This window comes from Narcine bancroftii, chromosome 4, assembly GCF_036971445.1.
Source record: "Narcine bancroftii isolate sNarBan1 chromosome 4, sNarBan1.hap1, whole genome shotgun sequence".
Taxonomy (NCBI): domain Eukaryota; kingdom Metazoa; phylum Chordata; class Chondrichthyes; order Torpediniformes; family Narcinidae; genus Narcine; species Narcine bancroftii.
In genome coordinates this window covers 98073366-98099866 of record NC_091472.1, presented here as the reverse complement: position 1 = coordinate 98099866, position 26501 = coordinate 98073366, and the positions used below count along the sequence as shown (strand labels likewise).

General features: G+C 40.9%; 1 protein-coding gene across 2 annotated transcripts in view; it reads left to right on the top strand.

The window, feature by feature from the left end:
- Positions 1-26501, top strand: part of unc93a (unc-93 homolog A) — a 70012-nt gene that overhangs the window by 13217 nt on the left and 30294 nt on the right. For both annotated transcript variants that reach the window (XM_069932144.1, XM_069932146.1), the window contains exons 2-4: positions 3691-3872; positions 12500-12729; positions 19748-19882. In XM_069932144.1, the coding sequence (XP_069788245.1) occupies positions 3691-3872; positions 12500-12729; positions 19748-19882 (547 nt within the window). The remainder of the gene's footprint in view (positions 1-3690; positions 3873-12499; positions 12730-19747; positions 19883-26501) is intronic.

Here is a 26501-nt window from a genome sequence, read left to right as displayed (position 1 = left end):
CGAAAGCCTCCACATCCTTCCTGTAATGCGACAACCAGAATTCCACAGTTTTATATAGCTGCAACATGACCTCCTTCTATGCTTAATGCCCACAAAATGAAGCCAAGCATGCCATATGCCTTCTTTACCACATTATTTATTGACATGGCCACTTTCAATGAGCTATAGACCTGAACTCCCAGGTCCCATAGAATTTTACTGCTTTTAAGAGTTCTGCCATTAGCTTTTACATTACACTTCCCAAAGGTCTACACTTTACTCATGTCCAGTTTAAACTCCATCTGCCATTTCCCTCCCCATATCTGCAACTGACTTATATCTGTATTCTTCGATAGCCCTCCACACTATTCAGAACTCCACCAATCTTTGCATCACTGTAAAATACTAACCCACCCACCTACTTTTTCATAGAACAATTACAGAACAGAAACAGGCCACTTCAGCCCCTCTAGTCTGTGGTGAACCATTTTTTCCTCATCTCCAAGTCATTTATTTATATCACAGAAAGAGGGATCCAAAAACTAATCCCTGTGGAACCCCACTAGTCACAGGTCTCCAGCCTAAGTAACAGCCTTGCACAAGGCTATCTGCTATCTATAGTCCAGCCGATTTTCTATCCACATTGTAAATTCACCACAGATCTAACACATGTGCACCTTCTTTATAAGCCTACCATGAGGGACCTTGGAAAACATCTTATTAAAGTCCATATAGACAAGATCCACTGCTCTACCTTCATTAATCACCTTTGTCAGCTCTTCAATATACTCAATCAAATTGGTAAGGTATGACCTGCCCTTCACAAAGCTACAATTTCTAATCTGATCATGACTTTCCAAAAATATATAAATCCTAACCCTAAGTATCCTTTCCAATAGGTTCCCTAAAATGAGGCTTCCTGGCCTATCATTTCCTGGATTATCCTTTTTCCCTTCTTCAAGGTTCAACAATAATTACCCTATAGTCTTCTAGGACCTCTATTGTCACTAGTGAGGATTCAAATATCTTTATCAATGCCCTAGCAATCTCTTCAAATGCATCTTTCAATAATTGGGGCTGCACAGGACTTGTCTATCTTAAATCTCCTTAAAATAACCAACACCACCTCTTTCTTGATCTCAAAATGCTGTAACACATGAGCATTCTCCACATTATGCTCCCTATCACTGTCATATCCTTCTCCTTTATAAACACCTCATCCATTTCTTCTGACTCAGCATAAATTCCTTCCTTTGTCTTTGAGTGGTCCTATCCTTTTCCTGGTCATCTTGTTTTTAATCCAAGTTTATATCGTGGGATTGTCTTTAATCTTGTTCACCAAAGATATTTCATGGCCCCTTATGGCTTTCCTAATGCCATATTGCTTCAGGGCCCTGTCTGATAGTAGCTTCCTGAACCTGACATATGCCTCCTTTATCTTTTTGACTAAGTTCATAACTTCTCGTGTCATCCAAAGTTCTGTTTCTTTACCATGCTAATCCTTCCTTCACACTGGAACATTCCAGACATGGACACTAATTAATTGATCCTTAAACAACTTCCACATGTCAGTGATGGCCTTACCTGATAACAGTTTGCTCCCAGTTTACTCCCCTTAGCTCCTGTCGAATCATGTTATAATTTGCCCTCCCCCAATTTAGTACTTTTCTATAAGGCCCAATCTTATCCATGTCCATAACTATCTTGAAACTTCCCAAAAATCTTCCCCCACTGAATCTTCGATCACCTGGCCAGGCTCATTTGCCAATACAAGGTCTAGTATAGTCCCCTCCTGGTTGGAATTTCCACATGCTACTTCAAGAAACATTCCTGGATGCACTTAACTAAACACACCTAAGACTCTGGCACTCAGGACATCCCAGTCAATATTGGGGAAATTAAAGTTCCCACTACGAAAACCTTGTTGGTTTTGCAACTAGCCATAGTTTACCTGCATACAGTATATGTTCCTCCAATGGTATAGTGATTAATGATGCTGCTTGCTTTCAAAAGTGTTAACATTTCACCTCAATTTCATTGGTTCTGATGAAAGGTCATCCTGAAATTTTTTTCTTTCTCTCCTCAGATGTTGTCCATCCTGTTGAGAATATTTCTACCATTTTGTTTTATTGCATAAAATCCTAGAGTTAAAAAAAAATATTTTGTTAGTTTCTCATTTATCTTGCTGTCTGCTCTTGTGTGGCCTTTAATTCTCTAGTTATGTTTATTTCCTTTAACTACAATTGATAAATTGTAATACATAAATATTTGTTACGTTTAATTTATCTCCTCAGTTTTTTTATTTTGATGATACTACAGAAGTCTGAGTTCCTTTAGTAGCCATGGGTATCCTAACTAAATTTGATAGTTCTAATCGAAGTGTGTGACATGGTCTTGTGGCATATGAAATATTAGGAAGGTGACAAGGAATAAGGCAGCAAATTGCAGATGGTTTCTTCATGAAAATTAAATCAGCTATTCTCAATTTTTGTTTGGCTTTTGACCCTCTTGGACTCTACTGAAATTTTATGGGTCCCATTCCCTGTGAAGCAGACAAGTTTAGTTGGCTTCTTCTATACTTCTCTCCTACCAACAACACAAAAAACCCCATAAAATATTTTATTATTATTTTAGTCTATGGCCCCCTTAACTATCTTGTTGAGAATGGCTGAATTAAAATTTATCTCGTTCTGAGGCATATATTTGTCAGGACACCTAAAAGTTATTGTTAAGTATAACAAAGATGAGTTCAGAGACTCCCTATGGCCAATATATAGTACTCTGAAATATATGTCTGAAGAAGTTTGATTTTGAATAAACAACCTAACAAAATTACCAACATATTCATCAAAGAACCTCTGCTGTTATCAGAAGGAAGAATCAAAAATGTCTTGCTTGCCAATGCTTGTTACTTCCTGATAGCTTTCTGTGAATTTGAATTCCAGATGGTAGAACGTTTCATATTATTTCAGAGTCGCATATATACAGTACAGGTATATAGAACTTGCATTGATTTTAAATCTTAACCTTTTTCTTTCCACTCACGTACTCTTTAAGTAATCCCTATGCCATCGGTGCTCTGTGATGAGTAAGGGATTGCTTAAAGTTTTATGTGAGTGGAAAGTGAAGGTTGAGAATCACTGCTCTAGACCCAATTATTACTGAAATATTTTGAAAAATTGTCATTGGCCCATTTCCTTTGGAGTTTTGAAACTATGCACATAACAAGTCAATTAGGTACGATTAAAATAGTGATTTTCAAACTTTTTCTTTCCATTACCATACCACCTTAATCAATCTGTAGGGCATAGAGAATACTAAAAGTGGTATATGAGTGGAAAGAGAACCACTGCTATACTACATGGAGCAAAATTAGGCCATTCAGCCCATTGAATCAACTCCATTATTCTGAGCATGGCTGATATATTTTTCCTCTCATATTGTCCAGCCTTTTGTCCACAACCTTTGACACACTCACTAATCAAGAAACTTCTCAATCCCTGCTTCAAATATCCCCAATGACTAGGCCTCCATATTCCACTGAACCCATATTTTGTAGGTCTGACACACGGTGCATGCATGATACTTATTATTATTAAGTGATTTAAACCTGTTGATGCCACTTATTGAATGTACAGATGTACTGAATTAGTGTTATGCAAATTATCACTTATTTATTTGATTTACTTCTCTGTTATTTTTGTATTACAGAGCAGTCTGAATAGTGATCAAGGACTGGGCCTCGCCTCATTAAGTGTCATCTATGCAGCTCTTATAATCTCTTCAATGTTTGTTCCACCTATAATGATAAAATATTTTGGTTGTAAGTGGACCATTGTTATGTCCATGAGCTGCTACGTTACATTTTCAATTGGCAATTTTCATTCAAGCTGGTAATATTAACTTTTAACTTTTATTTGTGATTTGAATTGTTTTTATATACTACTTTTTCTGAAGTACAGTACATGTATCCCCCACTATCCAAAGGTTGAGCGTTCCTATAAAACTTTTTGTACGCCGTAATAGCATAAAACGGAGAAGCAATTGCCATTAATTTATATGGGAAAATGTTTTAAGCATTCCCAGACCCTTTGCCCGCACTCTCACGACAGCCCACTATCAGTCCCCACTCTGATCTCACTGCCCCACTCTCTCCCAACAGCCCACTGAACGCTATTTTTGCTTTTTGCAAAAAGCAAAATTCCTCTGGATTTCTTTCAGTTAGCAAAAAAAGTACTAATGTAGGCCTTTCGTAATAGCAAAGTGGTATAAAGCAAATTTTTGAAAAGCGGGGAATATCTGCATTTCCATCCCTGCTCCAGCACCAGCAGACTTGAGAAAATTGATTAAAATGTTAGATAAACCTAATATGTAAATCTGAAAGTGAGAAAATTTTATAAATTTAGAAAATGTAAGCTTCCTGAGTGGCCTAGTAGTCATATGCAGAATCTTGCAGTTGTTCTCCAGTCATTAATATTAGTTCTTGAATATTTACAACTGATCTTGTATCCCAGGGTAAACAGTAGAAATATCAGTCAGACTTCTATTCTCCAGTGACATCCTATAAAATGTATATCTCAGTATCAGGTAGGAAATGTATTGACAGAACTAAAAAAGCTTGAAGACATTGGAGCCAGACCATTTCTCCCCTCCCCACCTCTACAGTTTTTAATGGGTTCAGTCTCCGAGACTCCCTGTTCTGCTCCTCCATCCACTCCCACCCTCCCATCCCCTTGGGCACTTGGGTAATTGCAAAAAATGCAAATCTTTTATCTCCTTCCTCACCTCCATCCTGGGCCACAAACAGACTTTCTAGGTGAGGCAGAGTTCTTCATGAATATTGTCCAACCTAATCTACTGCATTTAGTACCCTCAGTGTGTCAGTGGGGTTCTGAAGGAGGTAGCAGAAGAGATTGTGAACGTATTAGCTGTGATATTTCGACTCACTCGAGTTTGGAATGTTTCCAGAGGACTGGAAAATTGCAAATATCACTCCACTCTTTCAGAAGGGAGAGAGGCAAAAGAATTGAAATTATAGACTGGTTAGCCTAACCTCAATGGTTGGCAAGATTCTAGAGCCCATTATTAAGGATGAGGATTCAGAGTACTTGAAAGCACGTGATAAAATAGGCTGAAGTCAGCAAGGCTACAGCCAAGGTAAACCTTGTCTGACAAATCTGTTGGAAGTTTTTTTGAAAGAAGTAATGAACAGGGCAGACAAAGGAGAGCCAGTGGATGTTATTTATCTTGAATTTCAGAAGATCTTTGACAAGGTGTCGTAAATGAGGCTGCTAAAGAAGATGGGAGCCCGTGGTATTATGGGAAAGATACTAGCATGGATGGAAGATTGGCTGACTGGTGGAAAGCAAAGAGTGGAAATAAATGGAGCCTTTTCTAGCTGGCTGTTAGTGTCAAGTGGTGCTCCGCAGGAACCAATGCTGGGTCCGTTACTTTTTATGCTGTATTCAGGTGATGAAATTGATGGCTTTGTGGCCAGATTTGCTGATGATGTGAAGATAGGCGAGGTGGTCTTTAGTGTTGCGGAAGTAGGATGTCTGCAGATTAATTTGGATAGGTTGTGAGAATGGGTAAAAAAAAATGGCAGATGGAATACAGTGTGGGGAAGTGTATGGTCTAGGACTTTGGTTGAAGGAATAAAGAAGCAGATTATTTTCTAAATGGGGAGAAAATTCAAAACGTGGAGGTCCAAAGGCACTTTGGTTTCCAAATGCAGGATTCCCTAAAGGTTAACTTAAGGGTTGAGTACTAGCAAGGAAGCAGTTTTAGCATTCATTGCAATACAAAGACAAATATCTAATGCTGAGGCTTTATAAGGCAATGGTCAGTCCATATTTGGAGCATTGCAAGGTGTTTTGGGTGACATATCTAAGGAAGGATGTGCTGGTGTTGGAGGGATTCCAGAGGAGGTTTATGAGAATGATCCCAGGAATGAAAGGGTTACCATATGATGGCACTGGGGCTGCACTCACTGGAGTTTATAAGGATGAAGGGGAATCTCATTGAAATGCTGAATATTGAAAGGGCCAGTGAGAGTGAACATGGATAAGGTGTTTCCTGTAATGAGAGTCTAGAACCAGAAGGTACAGCCTCAGAATAAAAAGGATACTCCTTAAGAACTGATATGACGAGAAATATGTTAAGTCAGAGGGTTATGAATCTGTGGAATCAGTTTCCACATAGGGATGTGGAGGCTAAGTCATTGTGTATAAAATTGCAGAGGTTGATAAGTTCTTAATTGATAAAGCATCAAAGGTTTCATGGAGAAGGAGAATGGTGTTGAATAGAAAAATATATGATCCATGATTTGAATGGCAGAGCAGGCTCAATAGGATAAATGGCCAAATCCTGCTCCTAAACCCTTATTGATGAGACCAAACACAGATTGGGTGACCACTTCACTGAATACTTGCACTCAGTCTGTGGGTCTTCCAGTAGCTTTAAGGTTCAGTTCAACTCACTTCACCATTTCTACTCAGACATGTCTCTCCTTGGTCTCATCCATTGCTCGAGGAACAAAACATCTTATTCTTCCTGGACAACTCTAAACCCAATGACATGAACATAATTTTTTCTAATTTAGGTAACTCCCACCTCTGTTTTGATCTCTTTACTTTCTCGCCTTTTTATCTAACCCCTGCTTCCTCTTTCACTTTGATCTCTCCCTGGCTTTCCAACTTTCCCACCTTGTGTCTAATACCTTATCATCTCTTAGCTCCTTCCCAGCTTCTTTCCCATGGATCCTACTTTAGTCTTGATAAAGGGTCCAGAGTAGAAATGTTCCTGATGCTGCATTATCTGCTGAGTTCCACCTGCATCTTATTGTTTCCTGTTTGCAATGTACATCCAATTTTGGTAATTGTGGCAGGATCCATTAAATTATATTTTAGTCCAGTTTTGTGTTAGTCCTATTTTGTTGTTGTCAATGAATAAATGTCCTAAAGTCAGAGCAAGTAAGCATTCCCTCTGGCGCATTGAGTGCTTCCCATTATCAAGCTTCCAATTACACTAACCCAGCACTCTTCCTGTTTTATTCACACCCCACTCCCCCACCATTCCCACCAATTCCTCCCATTCTCTCATGCAATGTTTTGGATGTGGCAGGAAACTAGGCCATACAAAGGAAACCCGAGAAAAACATGCAAACTGTAAACAGCCAACATTGGAGATCAAATTTGAACTCTGGTCACTGGAGCTGTGAGGCAAGAGTTGTCAGCTCTGCTAGCTGCATCAGAATTTGGCAGAAGGAATATAGAAAATAGGGTGACATGGTTAGCATAGCGGTTAGTGCAATGCTGTTCTAGTGCCAGCGCTTGAACCTCACACTGCTTGAAAGAAGTTTGAATGTTCTTCCCATGTCTGCATGGGTTTTCCACAGGACTCCTGTCTGAAATAATTTTGTCATCTCCTAGAGACATTCATGGTGCCCCATCAGAGAAAATATTAGCTTGAGTTTCATGCTTTGCTAGTGCATCAACAGATATACATTAAACCATTGGATGAAATACTTTCTCAGGCTTTCTATGTGAATGTCCACATTCACAAAAAAGGGAGAACTTTGAGACACACAGCAGACTGTAGATGCACGAAACTGAAGCTAAAAACAATATGCTAGAACTCAACAGGTCAAGCAATGTAGCTTTGGGGAAAAAAGCATGCCTGATGTTTCAAGCCAAAACCCTCTACTGAGACTGATCTTTCTGTGCCCAAAGGGAGCTATATGGGAGGCAATGGTGCTTGTTCTGCATGTTATATTTATATGAATCAAGTTTAGTTTAAAACAAAAATAAACCTTAATATTTTTGCACTTTGCAGAAATGTGTCTGAAAATTTGCTCTTCAATCCCCTTAAGATCATGTGAAGGTCGACAGTCCATTTCCACTAAAGTAAATCCCCATTTTTTGTTCTTTAATTCAACCCATGTAACTTTGTTGATTCTAATATATAATCTCTTTTCACAACTGATTGTTTCTCAAAACAACTTTGCCACATGCTACCTTCTTTGTTATTTCTACCACCCCCACCATAACTGAAAAGCCAGTAACCAGGCACATAAAGTTACCAATCCTGCTCTTCTCAAGCTGTATTTTCATAATAATTCACTTAAATTTTAAATGGAAAAGATTGGGTAATGTTGATGAATAAAGTGACCCAGGTGTACTTCTACATGTCACTAAAGGCCAATATATAGGTGAGGTAGTGCAAGAGTGAAGATGCCTTATTGCAGTTATTTTGGCCTGGTTAAGACTGCACCTAGAATGTTGTATAGAGTTTTGGTCTCCTTATCTAAAAAAGGATTTGCTTGCAATTGAGGATGAATGGAAAAAGATTCACTAGACCAGTTTCAAGGATGGTTTGCCTTGCGAGCAGAGAGAACAAACTAGGGCTGCATTCTAGAGTTTAAAGGAATGAGAATCTCATTAAAATTCATGCATTTTGACAGGGTAACACAGGGAGAATGTTTCCTTTGGTTGAGGATTCTAGAGCCAGGAGTCTAATGTCTGAATAAGGAATAGGCTCTTTGAACTATTAGAGGAGGAATTTCTTCATGCAGAAGGTGGTGAACTTTTGTAATTCTCTGTCCAAGAGGGTTGGAGAGGCTTATTCATTGATTTTATTTAACTAATTTTGATAGATTTCTGGATATTAAGGGATTCAAGAGGTATGGGGATAATGCCAATAAAAAGGAGTGGCCATTGTTAGAATGGGTCAGTGTTAGAGTGGGACCTGAGACTGGTTCAAGAAGAGGAGGAATAGATGGCCCAGATGTTGGGAGTGTCAGCAGCTCTTTAGGAAAAAAGGGACTGGTAAGAACAGGTGAAGCTGTTGGATACTATTGGGGGAAGCGGCAAACGTCATGAGTAAAAGTAGGAAAGGAAAAAAATCCAATAAAATTCACATCCCCAAACAAACATCCTAATTGATAAAATTAATTATTCCTGTTATTTTTGCAGATTTCCAAAATCTGCCTACTTATCTGCTCCTCAGTAGCCTGGTGGCCATTGGCAAGCTTATAGAATATTCCAAATAGAACTCCCGTCCTGTTTCTGCCTTTCCACCAACACTGATTCAAGAGACAGTCTATCCTCCCTTTATACAGATGTAATAGCATCCCTGATTAGTAATGTAAAAACCCCCTGCGCCCCCCCCCCCCCATTTTACCTCCTTCCATATCTATTTTGAAACATGTCAACTCCAAAACATCAATCAGCCAATCCTGCCTTTGCAACAGCCAAGTCTCTGTAATGGCCACAACATTGTAATTCCATGAAGTCAAGTCACCTTTATTTGCCATTCATACCATGTTCACTTGGTAAAGATAAGGTAGCATTTCTCCAGGACACAAAGTGAGCATATTTACATAAATATAGGTTAGAATAGAAGTTCAACATATTTACAATATTAAGACATATACATCAACATTCCACAGTACCCAATCCCCAAATGTTCTGAGAGTTTGGGAGTCTGATGGCTTGGGGGAAAAAGATCTTGCCCAATCTGGACAAAAGGACCCGAGTGCTGCAGTACTTCCTACCAGATGGCAGAAGGGAGAACAGTTTACTTCAGGGGTGTGTTGAGTCCTTTACAGTGTTTATTACCTTTTGCCTGCATCAAGTGGTGTAAATGTCCTTCATGGTAGGAAGAGAGAGTCTTGTGGTCAGAGATGATATAGCTTCCAAACCAGACAGTGATGCAGTTGCACAGGATGGTCTCAATGATGATGCCTCTGTGGGAGATGAACTTTCTTCAGCCTTCGCAGGAAGTGGAGGCACTGCTGGGCTTTCTTGGCTATGGAGCTTGTGATAAGGGACCAGGTGAGGTTCTTCATCAAGTGCATTTCAAGGAACTTGATACTCTTGATAACCTCAATGGTGGAGCTGTCAATGGTCAGCAGAGTGCTCCCCCCAGGTCCTAATTCATGCTATAGGTTCATCACCCTTCCTAATGGCTTTCACATTAAAGTAAGTACACTTCAACCAATCCAACAGATTGCATTTATGCCCTATCCGCTACCTGTCTTTCCTCACACTTTCTCTGCACATTGCATCCACCTTTCCACCAACCGCTCCGTCACTATGGTTCCCAACACCCCCTTGCAACCTAGTTTAAGCTCTCCAAACAGCTTTAAAAATCCTGCCAGCAAGAACATTTGTCCCTCTCAAGTTCAGGTTCACCCCACCAACTTCTGCATCCAACCTATTATCCTCTGCAATTTCCACCACCTACAATGTGATACTAGTACCAGACATATCTTCCCCTCTCTGCCTTCTGTAGGGATTGCTCATGTTGTGACTCCCTTACCCACTTATCCCAACCAATTAATTGCCCCCTTAATACCTTATCCCTGTGACCATAGGAAATGCTACACTTGGGCCCACACCTCCTCCCTCACCACCATTTGGGGCTCCAAATAGTCCTTCCAAGTGAAGCAATACTTGTAAGTTTGCTGGGGTCATCTATTCCATCTGGTGCTCCGGATTTGGACTCCTCTATAACGGAGAGCACCTTTGCTCCGTCTGCTACAATAGTGGAGACCTCCCAGTGGCCAACTATTTGAATTCCATGCCTCACTCCCATGCAAGTCCACGACTTCATGCACTGCTAAACTGAGGCCACCTGCAAATTGGAGGAACAACACTTAATATTCCATCTGGGCCAGAGGCATCAACATTGACTTCTCCAGTTTCCATTAGGCCCCACAACTGTATCTCTCTCTTTCCCTATTCCTCTGTCTTCTTTCCTTCACCTCCCCACCCCTTTCCCTCTCCATTCAGAGAGCTATCCCCCTCCTCTATCACCGCCGCATTTTTCACTTCTGCCCTTCCACCCATAACCACCTTCGACATGTGGGCATGTGCACCTCCCTGCACCTCACTCCACCAATTTATTCAGGTGCCTGCCCGCTTTTTGCTCATACCTTGACAAAGGGCTCAGGCACAAAGAATTGGTTATGTATCTTTGCTACATAAAGAATGCTGCATGACCTGCTGAGTTTCTCCAGCACTTTTATGTACAGGCAGTCCCTGGGTGAAAAATGAGTCCCATTACCTATGTTTGTCCTTAATTCAAATTTGTATTTGTCAGAACAGGTATATCTGGTCCTTTTTAGCATCAATTAGTCAAATGTTTATTTAAGTATATAGTATATATTTTACCTTTATATGCATATAGAACACTTCCCAATACACTAAAGAATCTTAAACATAATAATACAGTACATACTAATGCAGTACATAATAATAAATAATAAAAATAACTACATACGGTCAAAAGATCATTAAAAGTTAACACAGGTGAAGATGATGGAAAAGTGGCTACAGTACAGGTTCTTTCAATGGCAGTTCCCCCATCCCCAGAGCCCTCTCGCATCTTTGCTCCTTCCGATCCATGTCCGGTTCCTTTGCTCGCACCTCCCCCTCTCTCCTTGGTGACGCAATCGCACTTTAAAGCGGGGCCGAGAGGAGACCCCATGCCATGATAGTGCATGAGGCATCATGATAACACACGCTGCTTCTTCTTCGCCCCTCTCCCTCTCTCCTTCCCCTCCATCAAGCTGTTTGTCCCCTCGCCCATCCACTGCTTTGCCCAGGTTGTGTGCGGCATAGCCCAACAGCGGCCAGGTAACGAGCCACGGGGCAGCGGGTCAATAAAAAGCGAGCTCCGCTCGAACCGGAAGTAGCCATTATTCTCCTTCCGGCCGACTTGTCAGTTCATAACTATGGGTTGTTCATAAATCAAAAGTTTTCAACCCGGGGACTGTCTGTATCAAATCACAGTGTCTGCAGACTTGTTTAACTCAGCATTTATGAGGCCACTTGCAAAAATATAATCCACATCATAAAATTGGAATAGACTGGGAGTAGATAAGATTCACAACGACGTTCCCAGAACTGGAGGATTGGAGCTAAGGAAAGGCTGCACAGGCTGGGACTTTCTCGCTGGAAGTGCAGGAAGCTGAGGGTTGTCTTTTTAGGGATTTATAAAATCATGAGGGCCATAAATAAGGTGAATAATCATAGTTTTTCCCCCCCCAGGGAGTCTAAAACTAGAGGGCATAGATTTCATGTGAGAGGGGAAAATTTTGAAGAGATATAAGGGGCAACTCTTTGACATAGACACTCATGGGTATGTGGAAATAGTAGAAGTGGGTGCAATTACAATATTTAATAGATGTACACAGAATGGAAAGGAATAGCTTAAAGGCAAACAAATGAGGATAGACAAGTTAATCATGGACAAGGTGGGCTGAAGGGCCTTTTTCGTGCAGTAAAACGTTTCATTAAGTAATGTTTCAAAAATAACATTTATGTTATTCCAAGCTAAATGAATCTAACTCTTCAAGTCCAAATCTCCTGTAAATCTAAACATAGCCTGGAATATAACACACACTTAAGATTGTTCAATTTATGAAAATGATGCAGTTTCTATAAACAAAATTGATTGCAGTGAAAAATACATTAAAAGTAGTCCTTGAACTATAATTGAATTATTGTTTTCACAGGTACACACTTATTCCTACTGCAGTAATCCTTGGACTAGGAGGAGCTCCACTATGGTCAGCTAAATGCACCTACCTGACCATTTGTGGTAACCAATATGCAGAAAAATTCAATGAGGTTCCAGCAAATGTAATAAATCACTACTTTGGAATTTTTTTCCTTATATTTCAGTCATCTTCTGTTTGGGGAAATTTGATGTCTTCATTAATATTTCAATATACTTCCAGTGAAGGTACGGAAACATACTTTGAATATACTGGTTAAGACAGTCCCCAGTTTATGACAGGGTTCTAGCCCAGAGGACTGTTCATAACCTGAACTGTTTGTAGATCAGAAAAAAAACTATAATAGTGCGTGGGAAAGGACCACAGAAACAACAGTGACAAGAGAATGAGCAGGCACAGGAAGCATTGCTGCTAGTTGGTCTCACTGACTCAGGAATGAGCAAATCTGCTCAGCACTCCCAGCCCTGATCAGGTTTACCCAGCACTCGACTCCAGTGACTCAAGGTGGAGAGAGAAGGCACATGGAAGGGCAGAGAGGAGGCAGGACTCACATTACAACAGCAGGAACCAGTTTAAAAAGTACTGTACTTTGAAGGAGCAGCTGAATGATTTGAGCAGAGAGGAAGTGGAGCTCACTTTGGGCACAACAGCCAATAAAACGAGAGCAGGAAGAGTGGAGTGACTATTTTCAGAAAGGCAGTGATTGAGAGTGTTTGTTCAGAGGCTTTGGCAAAAGGGCTTAGTAGAGGTTTTGGCAAGGAGACACAAAGTCTTTCAGCTTTTTAGATTTACAGCAGCTTAATCTCAGTGTAGTCAAGATGTCACTCAGGGCAAAGGTTTACTTCTGCAGGATATGGGATTTTAGGGAGACTTTCAATGTCCCTGAGGACTACATCTACATGATATACATCCAGCTACAGCTCCTTAATTGGAATCACTCGTGGTGCCAATGAAGACAGCTGTTACTCAGGCTGGAGGCCTTTGTCCAGTGATGTTCCCCAGGTATTGGTGTTGTCACCATGTTGATTGTACACATGGTGTGGCGCCTTAAGCGATAGAGTTCCAAACAAAATGTCTGACTCGAGTTGTGGTCAGCAAAAAACTAGTTTAATCAGTTTTACAGGTGACTACTATGTCACTTCTAGCTCAGCCATCCCAAAACCGGAAGTTATGTCGCAAAGCTCCTGATGCATTCCCCAATCTGCTGACTTCAACTTGAGCTGAAGGGGGTCCAGCACCATCTTAACGTAGACCCCTGGGACGCATGGTAAAAAGTTCATGTTTTCCCCCAATGTCCAAAAACAGGGTGGATCTGTTGTTTTTCAGCACTTTCTATGGACCGATGTAGGGATGCTGTAACTGTGTTTCCCTGTGTAGGGTGACAGACAAACACAAAGTCCGCTGGTTCTAGGTCTGCCGGTACATGCGCGAGTGCTGAGCTGTGTCTTGTGGCTAGGATTGGGGCCAATGGCCCTAGTTGCTGGTGCAAGCACTGAAGCTTGTCTGATGCTGTGGAGCCAGTAGTGGCGGTTGATGGTGGAATGTCAGCTGGCACCAACAGAGGCACGCCGTAAACCAGCTCAGCTGACGAAGCTTCCAAGTCATCCTTTGGAGCAGTCCGTATCTCCAGCATCACCCAGGGTAGTGCATCCAGCCACTGCGGTCTGTGAGTCACACACACAGGGCCTGTTTCATGTGTCTGTGAAAATACTCCATTAGTCCGTTGGATTGCGGGTGGTAGGCTGTGGTGAAATGGAGTTGGGTGCCACAGAAGTGTGACAAGGTGGCCCACAGTGCCGAAATAAACTGTGCACCTCTGTCGGAGGTAATATGCACTGGTACCCAAAACCGTGCTACCCAGGTAGATAGGAAAGTCCTGGTGCAAGTTTCAGCTGTTTTATCGACCATGAGTGTGGCTTCCGGCCAGCAGATGAATTGGTCAACCATGGTGAGGATGTATCTGTGGCCGCATGATACGGGCAGAGGTCCAATGATATCAATGTGTATGTGTTGGAATTTCTGGGTGGCTAGGGGAAAATCCTGCACTGGGATCTTGGTGTTTTTGTGGACCTTGGCCATTTGACAAGACAGGCAGGTCTTTGCCCACTGGGACACTTGCTTTTTAATCCATGCCACACAAACTTGGATGCCATAAGTTTAATTGTCGTCCATATCAACGGGCGCGAGAGCCCGTGTACCTAGTCAAAAAGTCTTTTGCACCACGTTGTTGGAACTACAGGCTGGGCTTTACCTGTGGAAAAGTCGCAGAGCAGAATGGTTCTCTCTGGGCCCATTTCAATTTCTTGCAGCTGGAGTCCTGTTATTGCGGTCCGGGAAGCTTGCTCCTCTGCATCCTCCTGCAGGGCTGTGGCCAATGCTTTTAAGTCTAAGCCCTCAGTGATGGAGCTATCTCGGGTCTGGAGAGGGCATTGAAAAATCCCGGACCATGGACAAGACAACAGCGACATCTGTCTTTCCTTTCAGAATTCACCTCCGAGATTTTCGATGGAACGAAAATGATGGGTTTGTGGTTGGTAAATGCATTAAACTGCTGTCCCTCTAGGAAATGGCGGAATTGCTTCATGGCCAGATAAAGCACCAACATTCTCGATCGAAGATGCTGTATTTAAGTTTTGGGGGCCATAGATGGTGGCTGATAAAGGCGAGTGGCTGCCAGTGGCTATTGATTTGCTGTTCTAGGACTACTCTCACTGCTGTGTTGGAGGCATCAGATGTCAGTGCCAATGGGACGTCCATGTGTGGGTGTGCTAACATGATTGCCTTGGCTAGTGCCTCCTTAGCTTCTCGGAATGCTGTCTTTGGCTCAGGCATCCAAGTCAACAGCTTTTGTTTGCCCGTCACAAGGTGGAAAACTGGGCATACTATCTTGGCAGCCATGGGGACAAAACGATGGTAGAAGATCACCATGCCCAAAAACTCTTGCAACCCTTTGATGGTGGAAGGCCCAGGGAAGTTCCAGATGGCTGCTACTTTAGTTGGCCATGGGCCTGCTCCAGTGGATGTGATTCTGTTCCCGAGGAAGTCAATAGTATCCTTACCAAATTCACACTTGGCCGAGTTGATGGTAAGACCATCCTGAATTAGTGTCTGAGGTGCAGAATGTGCTCTTCCTCCGCAGTGCTGGCCACTAGGATATCGTCCAGGTAGACGAAAATGAAGGGGAGGTCTCTGGAAACTGCATCCATTAGGCATTGGAAAGTTTGGGCTGCATTTTCAAACAGAATGGCATCCTTAGGAATTCAAAAAGTCTGAATGGGGTTATAATGGCCGTCTTTGGTACATCATCCAGGTGTATGGGGATTTGGTGGTAGCCCTTCACGAGGTCTACTTTGGAAAAGGGCCGTTTCCCATGTAGGTTTGCGGCAAAATCAGGTTGCGATCTGGTACCATCACACTGTTCAGCTTCCGGTAGTTGCCACATGGACAGCAACCCCCGCTAGCTTTAGGGACCATATATAGGGGCGACGACGAGGGGCTGTCGGTACACCTGTTGATGCCCAGCTCCTCCACGGTTTTAATTTGCTTTTGACCTGTTGTAGGTAGTCGAAGGGAAGTCTCCTCGCCTTGGCATGGATGGGCAGTCCCTCGGTCATCACGTAATGTTGGACATTGTGTGGTGGGGTGAAAATGAAAATCTGGTGTGAGGATTTCAGGGAATTCAGTTAGTATCCTTGCAAATTTGTCTGTAGTTTGGGTTTTTATGACAGGGCTGGCCGTGTAGTAGTTGAGAGTGGGCACGTTTGGAAGGTGGAGGCATGGACCAGCCAGTAGTTATTGGCATTTAGGAAATCCACCCCTAGGTGTATGACTGTGATAGTGAAATCCCACCGGTAAGCCAAGACCCCCAGTAACAAATGGACTGACCTGGTGCCATAGCAGGTTATAGGCGTTTCATTTGCCGCACGAGGTTGAATTGCTAACCGCTGCGGCCATTACTGGTGGTGGTGTTGGCAGTGCCATTTCCCTGATTGTCAGCTGTGTAAGTACACAATGGCGGGCATTGTGGCCCCACCTTCTGTGGTAGAAACACCACCCATCTCATTGCTGGCCTTTGGGTCCCCCTGCCTGTCTGAGTTTTTGGGCGGTTGCTGAGGTGGACCAGATAGTTGCTCAGTTGGCTGCGGCTACCTGTTGGACTGATGGGACGAAGGGTTTGGGAACCCATATAGTCTGTTTGCCTTGGCTGCTATCACAGGGTTTCTGGATGTCTGATTCTGTGTGTCCCCCTGGGAACAGCCCATAGATCAGACTGTCCTCTGTTACACTGCTGCTGGGGATTAACCGTGACATGAACCCTTGCATCCTTCTCCACTAATTCTAAGCAAATCTGCAAAGAGGTAGGTGACTGTCTCCTCTCCACTGCAATCATCTCGGGAGTAATGTGCATTGTGGGCGATGTTGTGGTAGTATAGGAAGGATCTGACTAGAAGGGCTCCTCTCACTACCATTGAGGCCAAATCCTGCTACTTGTTTGTGAGTACTGGCAATGAGGCATTCCATCAGATGACCTGAATGGGAATCACCCCACAATGTCCATTGAGTCCTCTCAGTGTCTGAAGGACATTCCATGCTGTCTGATGGCTGTGTCATCAAAGGTGTTTGTCTGGAGAAACATTTCTATGATGGTTAAGTGGTGAGGCAAAGTTCAGCTGACTGGGTCATTGCATAGCATCGGGGCCAGGCCCATCCTTCACAACACCTGGGATAGGTAGAACCTCAATTAAGAGGTTTTTGATGCCCTCCTACTTTGGTACCACACACAGCCTGATGCAGCCACACAAGAAGGTAGTAATCAGGATGAGGGCCACATTGGGTATGCCCTTACCCCTGATATTTTGAAAATTGTACACAGCTATTGGAGCTTTCTCTCTGCCATTCTGGTCCTGGTTAAATCATGTCAGAGTTCCTCAGCTAACTAGGCCAATAGACACCAAGTACTCTTCACCTCAGGCAACACAAATGTTCAGTGATGATTTGACACTATACTGCTCCTCAAACATGTCAATGTTTCATCTTCCAAAGCACTCTTTTTCTGGTATTTAGTCAATATCAATCTGAATCAATGTATAATCTAGGCTTTGCTATAATCATGCAAAGTCTATAAGCTTAGAGGAGCTCCTCTTCCAGCACTAGATTATAATTTTGAACATTTTTCAGCAATCAAAATATAAGGATTGATTTTTGTTGTGAATGGAGAATAGAATAATCTGAAAGGATGCAAAATTGTGAAGTAACAGTGTGCAAGATAAGATGCAGAAGGGAAGGAAAAATAGGGATATAGTTTGAGGAAATTCGGTGCTGCATCTCTTTTAGCATAGCACTCACCAAAGCTAAAGCTTGTTCCCTCCCTATTATATCCCTTTCATGTGGGGCGATGATACGCAGATAAATTTCTCTGACTTTCTAACATGCTATTTCATGTTCTTTGCAAACTTCTCCTGCAAATTAAATCAATATATCAGTGAGAGCTTGTGAGACAAACTAGTCCTCATTGAAGGCCCAGCATGAAAAGTGTAAAGAACTTCAAATTCCTGGGTGTCAACATTTCTGAAGATCTATCCTTTGGCTTTCATGTCAATGCAGTCTTAAAGAGGCCTTGCTATTGGCTATACTAGTTTGAGGCGATTTGGTATGTCACCAAAGACTTGCAAATTTCTACAGGTGTTCGTTCCATGGAGAGCTGTCTGACTGGTTGCATCACTGTCTGGTATAGAGGTTCCAATGCACAGGAGAAGAAAAGGCTCCAGAGAGTTGTGATCTGGGCCAATGCCATCATGAGCATTGGTTTCACTCAATTCACTCACTATAGGAGGCGTTGTCTGAAGAAAACAGCCACACTGCCAGGCCATGCCCATTTCTCACTGCTACCATCAGGAAGGAGGTACAGGAACCTGAAGACGAACACCCTACTTAACATCAGATTTCTGAATGGACAATGAACCAGAGACACTACCTAATTTTTCTCTTCTTAATTTATTTTTAAATTATAGTTATTTTTTTCACTTGTAATGCTACCGCAAAACAACAAATTTTGGGACATATTCATGTCAATAAATTTTGATTCTGAATGATTCAACACTGTAAATGTGTGAGAGGTGTGGGGAAGTACAGATTTCAGGAAGAGCTGAGTGTGAATAGGAGTAGGTGAAGTCAGGTACAGTGAAATCATTGTACTGCAGTGATGGAAAGCTGAAGAGATTACTGCACACGGCGTGACTGCAGGGCTATGGAGACGTTCAGCAAATGAGATGAGAAGGTCTTATACCTGACAAAGGGCACCAGCCCAAAACTTCCTATGGATGTTGCTTGACATGCAGAGTTTCTCCAGCATGTTTGCATATTGCACTCAACCCTAACATCTACAGATTTTCTTGTTTAACTTAATTTCTATGGTCTAATTAATGTTTGGGAGCTAAACTCATTGCAACATCTTCGACAAAAATATTGTGAGGAAGGTGTCCCTTTCCCCTTGTTTCTTCATCTGGTCCTCTGCCTAGACTAATGACATCAACAGGAAAAATGTGCTGCATGACCTGCTGAGTATTTCCAGCATTTTATGTTATTTCTGATCTCCATCATCACCAGCTTTTGGTTTTGTTCCTTTAAAGGAATGCATACAAATCTGGCAACAGGTATCATTTAAAACAAATCTTCACAACATTCCCTTTTGTTTATAGCTGCTGCACACATCCTTCAATGACAATGTCAGAAGCACCCAATTTTCCTCTACCTCAAACAAATGCACACCCAATATGTTGATAGTACTGACTAATCATCTAATCCAAGCCCTAGATGTCAATTTCATTTTTTTTTAAAAGGAGCAATTACATTTCAGTCTGTGATTCTACTGACATACATTGATGGAAGTCTTGTCTCCAGTAACTTTAAAAAAAATCACTAACCACAATTTTTATTTGCAAGTTTTATTATACTCTATCAGTAAAACCATCATAATACTGAACATAGTTGTAATCTTTTCTATGAAAAAAGGATATTTTCAATTAAACACAAAAAATATATAATTTAAATTGTATAATTAATTAAACTTCTTTGAAGAAATCGGAATTGTAAGCTGAAATCATAACAAAAACGTATATTGAGATTACAGTAATTAAACTAATTATATCCAAAATGCTCATTCTCTCTGTATATTTCTTAGAAGAGAAAGTTGCAACAAAATTTGTGTTCTTTTTAATCTGACAAGACATATTCTATGGCTTTCAGGTAACATCACTGAAGAGCATTTATTATTCTGTGGAGCTGCTAATTGTCCAGCATATGATTCACTCCTCAATGCAAATGTAACACAAACAAGCTATCCAGTTTCCACAATTTACCTCCTCTCAGGAGTTTATACCGGTATGTAAAAATTTATGAGCAAGTCTAACAACAAAACTTTTATGCTACTGAATAGTTTGGTTTATGCCATGTGTTCATTAATGCATTCACTTGAGATCCAGATCTTCACAATTAGGAGAGCATCTGTGAGCTGTGATTGTGAAAATAACTAGTTTCTTCCACTTAGGCTAAGAATTAAACGACAAAGCCAGAAATAGATGCTTTGTTTATACTATCACTCAGCCTCCGAACATGTATTCCTTTATTGGAAATTTTGTTACGAGACAAAGGAAACAATCTGTTGGTAAATAATTAATGTATTCTTTTATAATTGTAATTCACTGTAATTTATTTCATTTAGAAATGATTATCATTTATTATCATTAAATTTTTGATTTAATTTCCTGAAACAGAATAACAGAGTCTGTTAATAGATGATGTATCATTTACTTGTACTTTGCACCTATGGAATGATTACGGCAGGAAACAAATAGTTTGGTGTTCCCTATTCCATTTCTTAGAGGATAGAATGTACTGTTAAGCATTCAACGTAAAAGGCAGGCCATGTATCCGCATGATATTGACAAAGACCTATTGAGGACTCATTTCTGAAATAGATGACCATTTTGTAAATACTGCATTTTCAGAATTGAATATTTTCTGCAGCTTAATTATATTTCATGAAACTTGTGCCCAGAAGCACATTTAGGTTCTTATTACTAATCACATTGTATAATCACAGAACCGTATCTCTAAAATTCATTCTATTACTTAAGCACTGGTGAAAAGGGCTGAATATCTAGACAATGACCACATTCAGCTCGAGATTTCCCCTGATCCTCTTCTTCAGGCGGAGAATCTCCCCCTTTACGTTCAGAATTTTTGCTTTCTTCCTTTGGATCTTTTATGGAGGTAATTGAAGCAATGTAAAGACAGAGAATATTTGTCTTTACAATTGCATTTCCTCCCCTACCCCTCCCCACACACACACACACACACACACACAATAAAAGGGCCCAAAGAGTAGTACAGTCTACTCAAGGATAGTTAGCATGGCTTTGTCAAGGTCATGTCTTAAGAGTCTAATTTAGTTTTTTGAGGAGGTAACAAAAAAAATCCTTCATGAGGGTAGGGCAGTAATTGTGGTCTACATGGATTTTAGTGAGACATTCGACAAGGTCCCCCATGCGAGACACAACCAGAAGATCATGAGGATCAGGATCAGTGGAACCTTGGCTGTGTAGATGAAAGAATAGCTTGTAGGAAGAAAGCAGAGAGTAATGGGTGGAATGAAAGTATTTTGCCTGGAGATTGGTGATGAGTGGAATTCTGCAAGGACCCCTGCTCTTTGTGATTTTTTTAAAATGACCTGGATGAAGAGGTGGAGGGGCTGGTCAGTAAGCTTGCAGATGACACAAAGGTTGGAAGAGTTGTAGATGGAGCTGAAGGTTGTTGAAGGTTACAAGAGGATATAGATAGGATGCAGAAAAGTGGCTGATGAATTTCAATCCAGATAAATGTGAGATGATGCACTTTGGAAGGACAAACCAGAAGGTTGAGTACAGAGTTAATAGTTGTTTACTTAAGAGTTTGGATGAACAGAGGGACCTTGGGGTCCAAACCATACATCCCTCAAGGTTGCCGCATAGGTTGATAGGATAGTAAAAAAGGCCTATGGGATGCTGGGTTTCATTAATAGAGGGATTGAATTCAGGAGTAGAGGGGTCATGTTGCAACTCTACAAATCTCTGGTAAGATCACACTTGAGTATTGTGTTCAGTTCTGGTCACTTCATTACAGGAAGGATGTTGAAGCTATGGAGAGGGTGCAAAGGAGATTTACCAGGATATTGCCTGGATTAGGAAACAAGTCTTATGAGGCAAGGATAGCAGAATGGAACTTTTCTCATTGGAGCATGAAAGGATGAGAGAAGACTTGATAGAGTTCTACAAGACTATGAGAGACATAGAAAGGGTGGACAGTCAGCACCCATTTCCCAGGGCAGGATCAGCAAACACCAAAGGATATATAAACAAAGTTAAAGGAGGGACGTTTAGGGGTGGATATCAGGGATAATTTTTTTTTAAACACAGAGTTATGGTTTCCTGGAATGCCTTGCCGGGAATGGTGGTGGAGGCTGAAACATGATTCTTAGACACATGGATGGGGTTATGGGATAGGGCAAGGAGGGTTTAGTACTTCTTTTTTAAAAAAAAGAAGGAATATATAGGTCGACATAACTATCTGTGCACCAATATTTACTAATTCACTATGGTTGATTATTTCTTTTATGTTTTTCCCACCAAAATGCATACCTTGCACAACATACTCCTGTGTACCTTACACACTTTGTACCCTTTCCATCTTCCACCAACTAATTTTCCATCTAGCAAATGAGGATGTACAGTATGATAATAATATTTCTCATGCAAAATTCATGAAAGTTATAAATAGCTAAATATCCTGTACTGATCCCAGCAGTAACACTCTGCCAAATGTAAAGAGATGGTCTGTCCTTTATTTTTCTCTCCAGGTTAAAATCCTTTCCCACCCCTGCCAAATACCTTGAGCCTTATTTCATGCAACATTATTTTTTTCCTATATCATAAGCTTTTCAAATTACAAAAATATCATATTGCTTGATTCCTTTGGTTAAAAAAAATACTATTACAATTTTCAATTACAATTTTACATTCTTTAAACCATGTTAACTCCATTAATAATATTATGATTTTCTTAATTGTGGATGCAACAACCTGCAAACAACTGAAGACTGAATAGTCCACACTTCAACATTTTTTCCTTGACTCACCTTTCTTAAACAGTAGTATCACATTACATTGCATCCAATCTGCTAGGTCTATACCAGAAAATGGGAATTTTGATACCATCACAACTATATTTTCTTCAACTAGTTCTTTTGGAGCCCAGAAATGCATACAAATATAAGAAATAGTTGAGGAAATCAGTGAGAAGTAGGCCACCGAACCTGTCGAGCCTTTAATAAGACCATGGGTGCACTCAGCTCCACTTTTCCGCCTTTTCTCAATAACACTCAATTTCCCTACTATGCAAAAATCTAATTATGTCTTTAAAGTTTCTATTGCTTCCTTGGCCAGCGAATTCCACAGATTCAATACTCTCGAGGAAGATCAGTTCCTCTTCAACTTGGTCTTAAATCTATTCCCCTAAACCTTGAGACTGTCCCTGGTTTTAGTCTCACCTAGCAGTGGAAACAACTTTCCTATCTCTATCTTATTTTTCATAATTTTATATGTTTCTATCAAGTCCCTTCCCATTCTTCTGAACTCCAGCAAGTAAAATCTCAGGAAACTCAATCTCTTTTCATAGGCTAACCCTCTCTAGAAGCAACCCAGTGAACCTCTTCACTGCATCCAAAAGTCAGTTTATCTTTTCTCAAGTAAGGGGTCACCAGGTGTTGCTTCACTAGTAGCCTGTACAGTTGCAGAATCTCCGTCTTAACTTCAAACCCTCTAGCAATAAAGACCAACATTCCATTGGTCTTAACTGCTTCACCTGCAACCATCCTTTCTGTAATTCATATATAAGCATTCAAGTCCCTCTGCTCAACAGAATGCTGCTATCCTTCTCATTTAAATGATAAGATTAATATGTATGCTTAATTTTTCTTTCTTTATTTTATTTGTTCTCTTTATGGTTCTCCTTAGGAGAGTTGGCTGAAAGGGGGGGGGGGGTGAATTCTCTTCTTTTTTTCCCCTTTTTCTTTTATATATATAAAATATATCGTTCATGTTTAGTTTATTGTTATATATGTTACTTATTATCTGTATTTTGAATGAATAAATAAAGTTTAAAAAAAATTAAATGATAAGATGATCTATCTTTTCCACCAATGTGGATGACCTTACATTTACCAGCATTGTACTCCATCTGCTAAACTCCTAACCCTAAACCTTGCCCACTCACTTAACCTATTGATATCTCTCTGCGTACTCTCCACATCCAATGCACAATTTGCATTTCCACTCAATTTGGTGCCATCAGGAAAATTAGATATGCTATACTCAGTCCAGTCTTCCAAATTGTAATGTATATAGTGAACAATTGATGGCTGAGTAGCAATCGATGCATCACTCTGCTTATTACTGATAGCCAATCAGATGAACAATCATTTATACCAACCCTTTCGCTTCCATGAGCTAACCAATCCTCCACCAATGCAAATATATTTCTACCAACTCCATGAATTCTTTTATCTTATGATGTCTTTTATACAGCACCTTCTTCTGAAAATGCAAGTATACAACATCGACCTGTTTCCCCTCTATCATTCTGCTTGTTTATATTCTTAAAGAACTCTAGTAAATTTGTCAAACATGACCTGACTTTCCTAAATCCATGCTGCATCTGCCTGATGGAACCATTTCTATCTAGACGTCTCACTATTTCTTCATCAATGAGAGATTCTAGAAATTTTCAAGAAAATTTAAGATAAGATAATTGGCCTATAGTTACTTGTCTTTTGCCTACATCTCTTTTAAAAAAAAAAGTGACATGATATTCACTGACTTCCAATCTGCTCCAAATCCACAGAATTTTGGTAAATTACCTCAAACACATCTACTATAACTTATGCCATTTCTTTCCATACCCTGGGATACATTCCATCAGGACCAGGGGATTATCTAACTTTAAACCCACAAGAATGCTCAGCACGACCTGATTAGTGATAATGACTCTGTCAAGGACCTCTCCTTCCATCACATCTTTAACATTTCTCTTTGGCATGTTACCTGTGTCTTCCAGTGTGAAGACAGACACAAAATTGTCATAGCAGGTCTCAGCCATTTCCTCATTACCCAATATTAACTCCTCCTTCTCATCTTCCAAGGGACCTATTTTGTACATTCACTTTAGCCTCCCTTTTCTGCTTTTTATAACAACTTTTAACTACGTTTTTATAATTTGTGTCAGTTTACTTTCATAATGTATCCTTTCTTTATGCTTGTGGTTCTTTATTGCTTTTTAAAGTTTTCCCAATCTTCCAGTTTCCCAGTACACTTGATGACTTTGTATACACGAGCTTTTAATTTGATGCCTTCCTTTATTTCCTTAATTATCCAATGCTGTCTCTCCCTACTCTCATTGTCCTTGTTTTTAACTGGAATATACTCTGAAGAAGGGCTCAGGCTTGAAATGTCATTTATATATCTTTAACTCTTATAGATGCAGAGAGACCTGCTGAGTTTCTCCAGCACTTCTGGGTTTTTATTCTTTTGATATGAAAAAAAATCACTTTGAAAGCCTTCCATTGTTCCTCAATTGTCCAATCTAATATCCCTTGTTCTCAGTCTATACCAGTCATTTCCTCCCTTATTGTAGGCTCCTTTGTTTAGGAATAATATATTTAAATAGAATATTTAAATCGTACTATTGCATCCTCCATTTGTATGAGAAGTTCAATCATACTGTGATTGTCTCTTGGAGAGTGCAAACAGTAAGGTATGTGTGAATTTGTCAGGTTAAGGCAAATAGCGCCTTTGGAAGACTACACAAAAGAGTCTGGAAAAACAACCAACTGAAAAACCTCACAAAGATAAGCGTATACAGAGCCGTTGTCATACCCACACTCCTGTTCGGCTCCGAATCATGGGTCCTCTACCGGCACCACCTACGGCTCCTAGAACGCTTCCACCAGCGTTGTCTCCGCTCCATCCTCAACATCCATTGGAGTGCTTACATCCCTAACGTCGAAGTACTCGAGATGGCAGAGGTCGACAGCATCGAGTCCACGCTGCTGAAGATCCAGCTGCGCTGGATGGGTCACGTCTCCAGAATGGAGGACCATCGCCTTCCCAAGATCGTGTTATATGGCGAGCTCTCCACTGGCCACCGTGACAGAGGTGCACCAAAGAAAAGGTACAAGGACTGCCTAAAGAAATCTCTTGGTGCCTGCCACATTGACCACCGCCAGTGGGCTGATAACGCCTCAAACCGTGCATCTTGGCGCCTCACAGTTTGGCGGGCAGCAACCTCCTTTGAAGAAGACCGCAGAGCCCACCTCACTGACAAAAGGCAAAGGAGGAAAAACCCAACACCCAACCCCAACCAACCAATTTTCCCCTGCAACCGCTGCAATCGTGTCTGCCTGTCCCGCATCGGACTTGTCAGCCACAAACGAGCCTGCAGCTGACGTGGACTTTTTACCCCCTCCATAAATCTTCGTCCGCGAAGCCAAGCCAAAGAGACCCCTTGAATTTCTCCAGTACTAAATAATTAGTCATATCATTTACTTTTAATTCCTCATTGTCCGTGGATATTTTATTCTATTTTATTTCTGCTACACTTTTCAATACTAAAACAATTTTTAATATCTCAGTTATTTTATTATTCCCCATAATCTTACATTTCCAATCTTTTAAAATTTATGCTTCAATATTTCTTGTTACTCTACTGCCATTGTCACCAAAATCAAGAAGCTGATTGCTGACTTCAGAAAGGGAAAACCAAATGTGTACGATTCAGTGATCATTGGGGCATCAGAGGTGAAGAGGGTGAGAAAATTTAAGTTCTTGAAACTCATTATCTCAGAGAATCTTTCCTGGATCCAACATACTAATGGCATCATGAAGAATGCAGGTCAGTGCCTATATTTCCT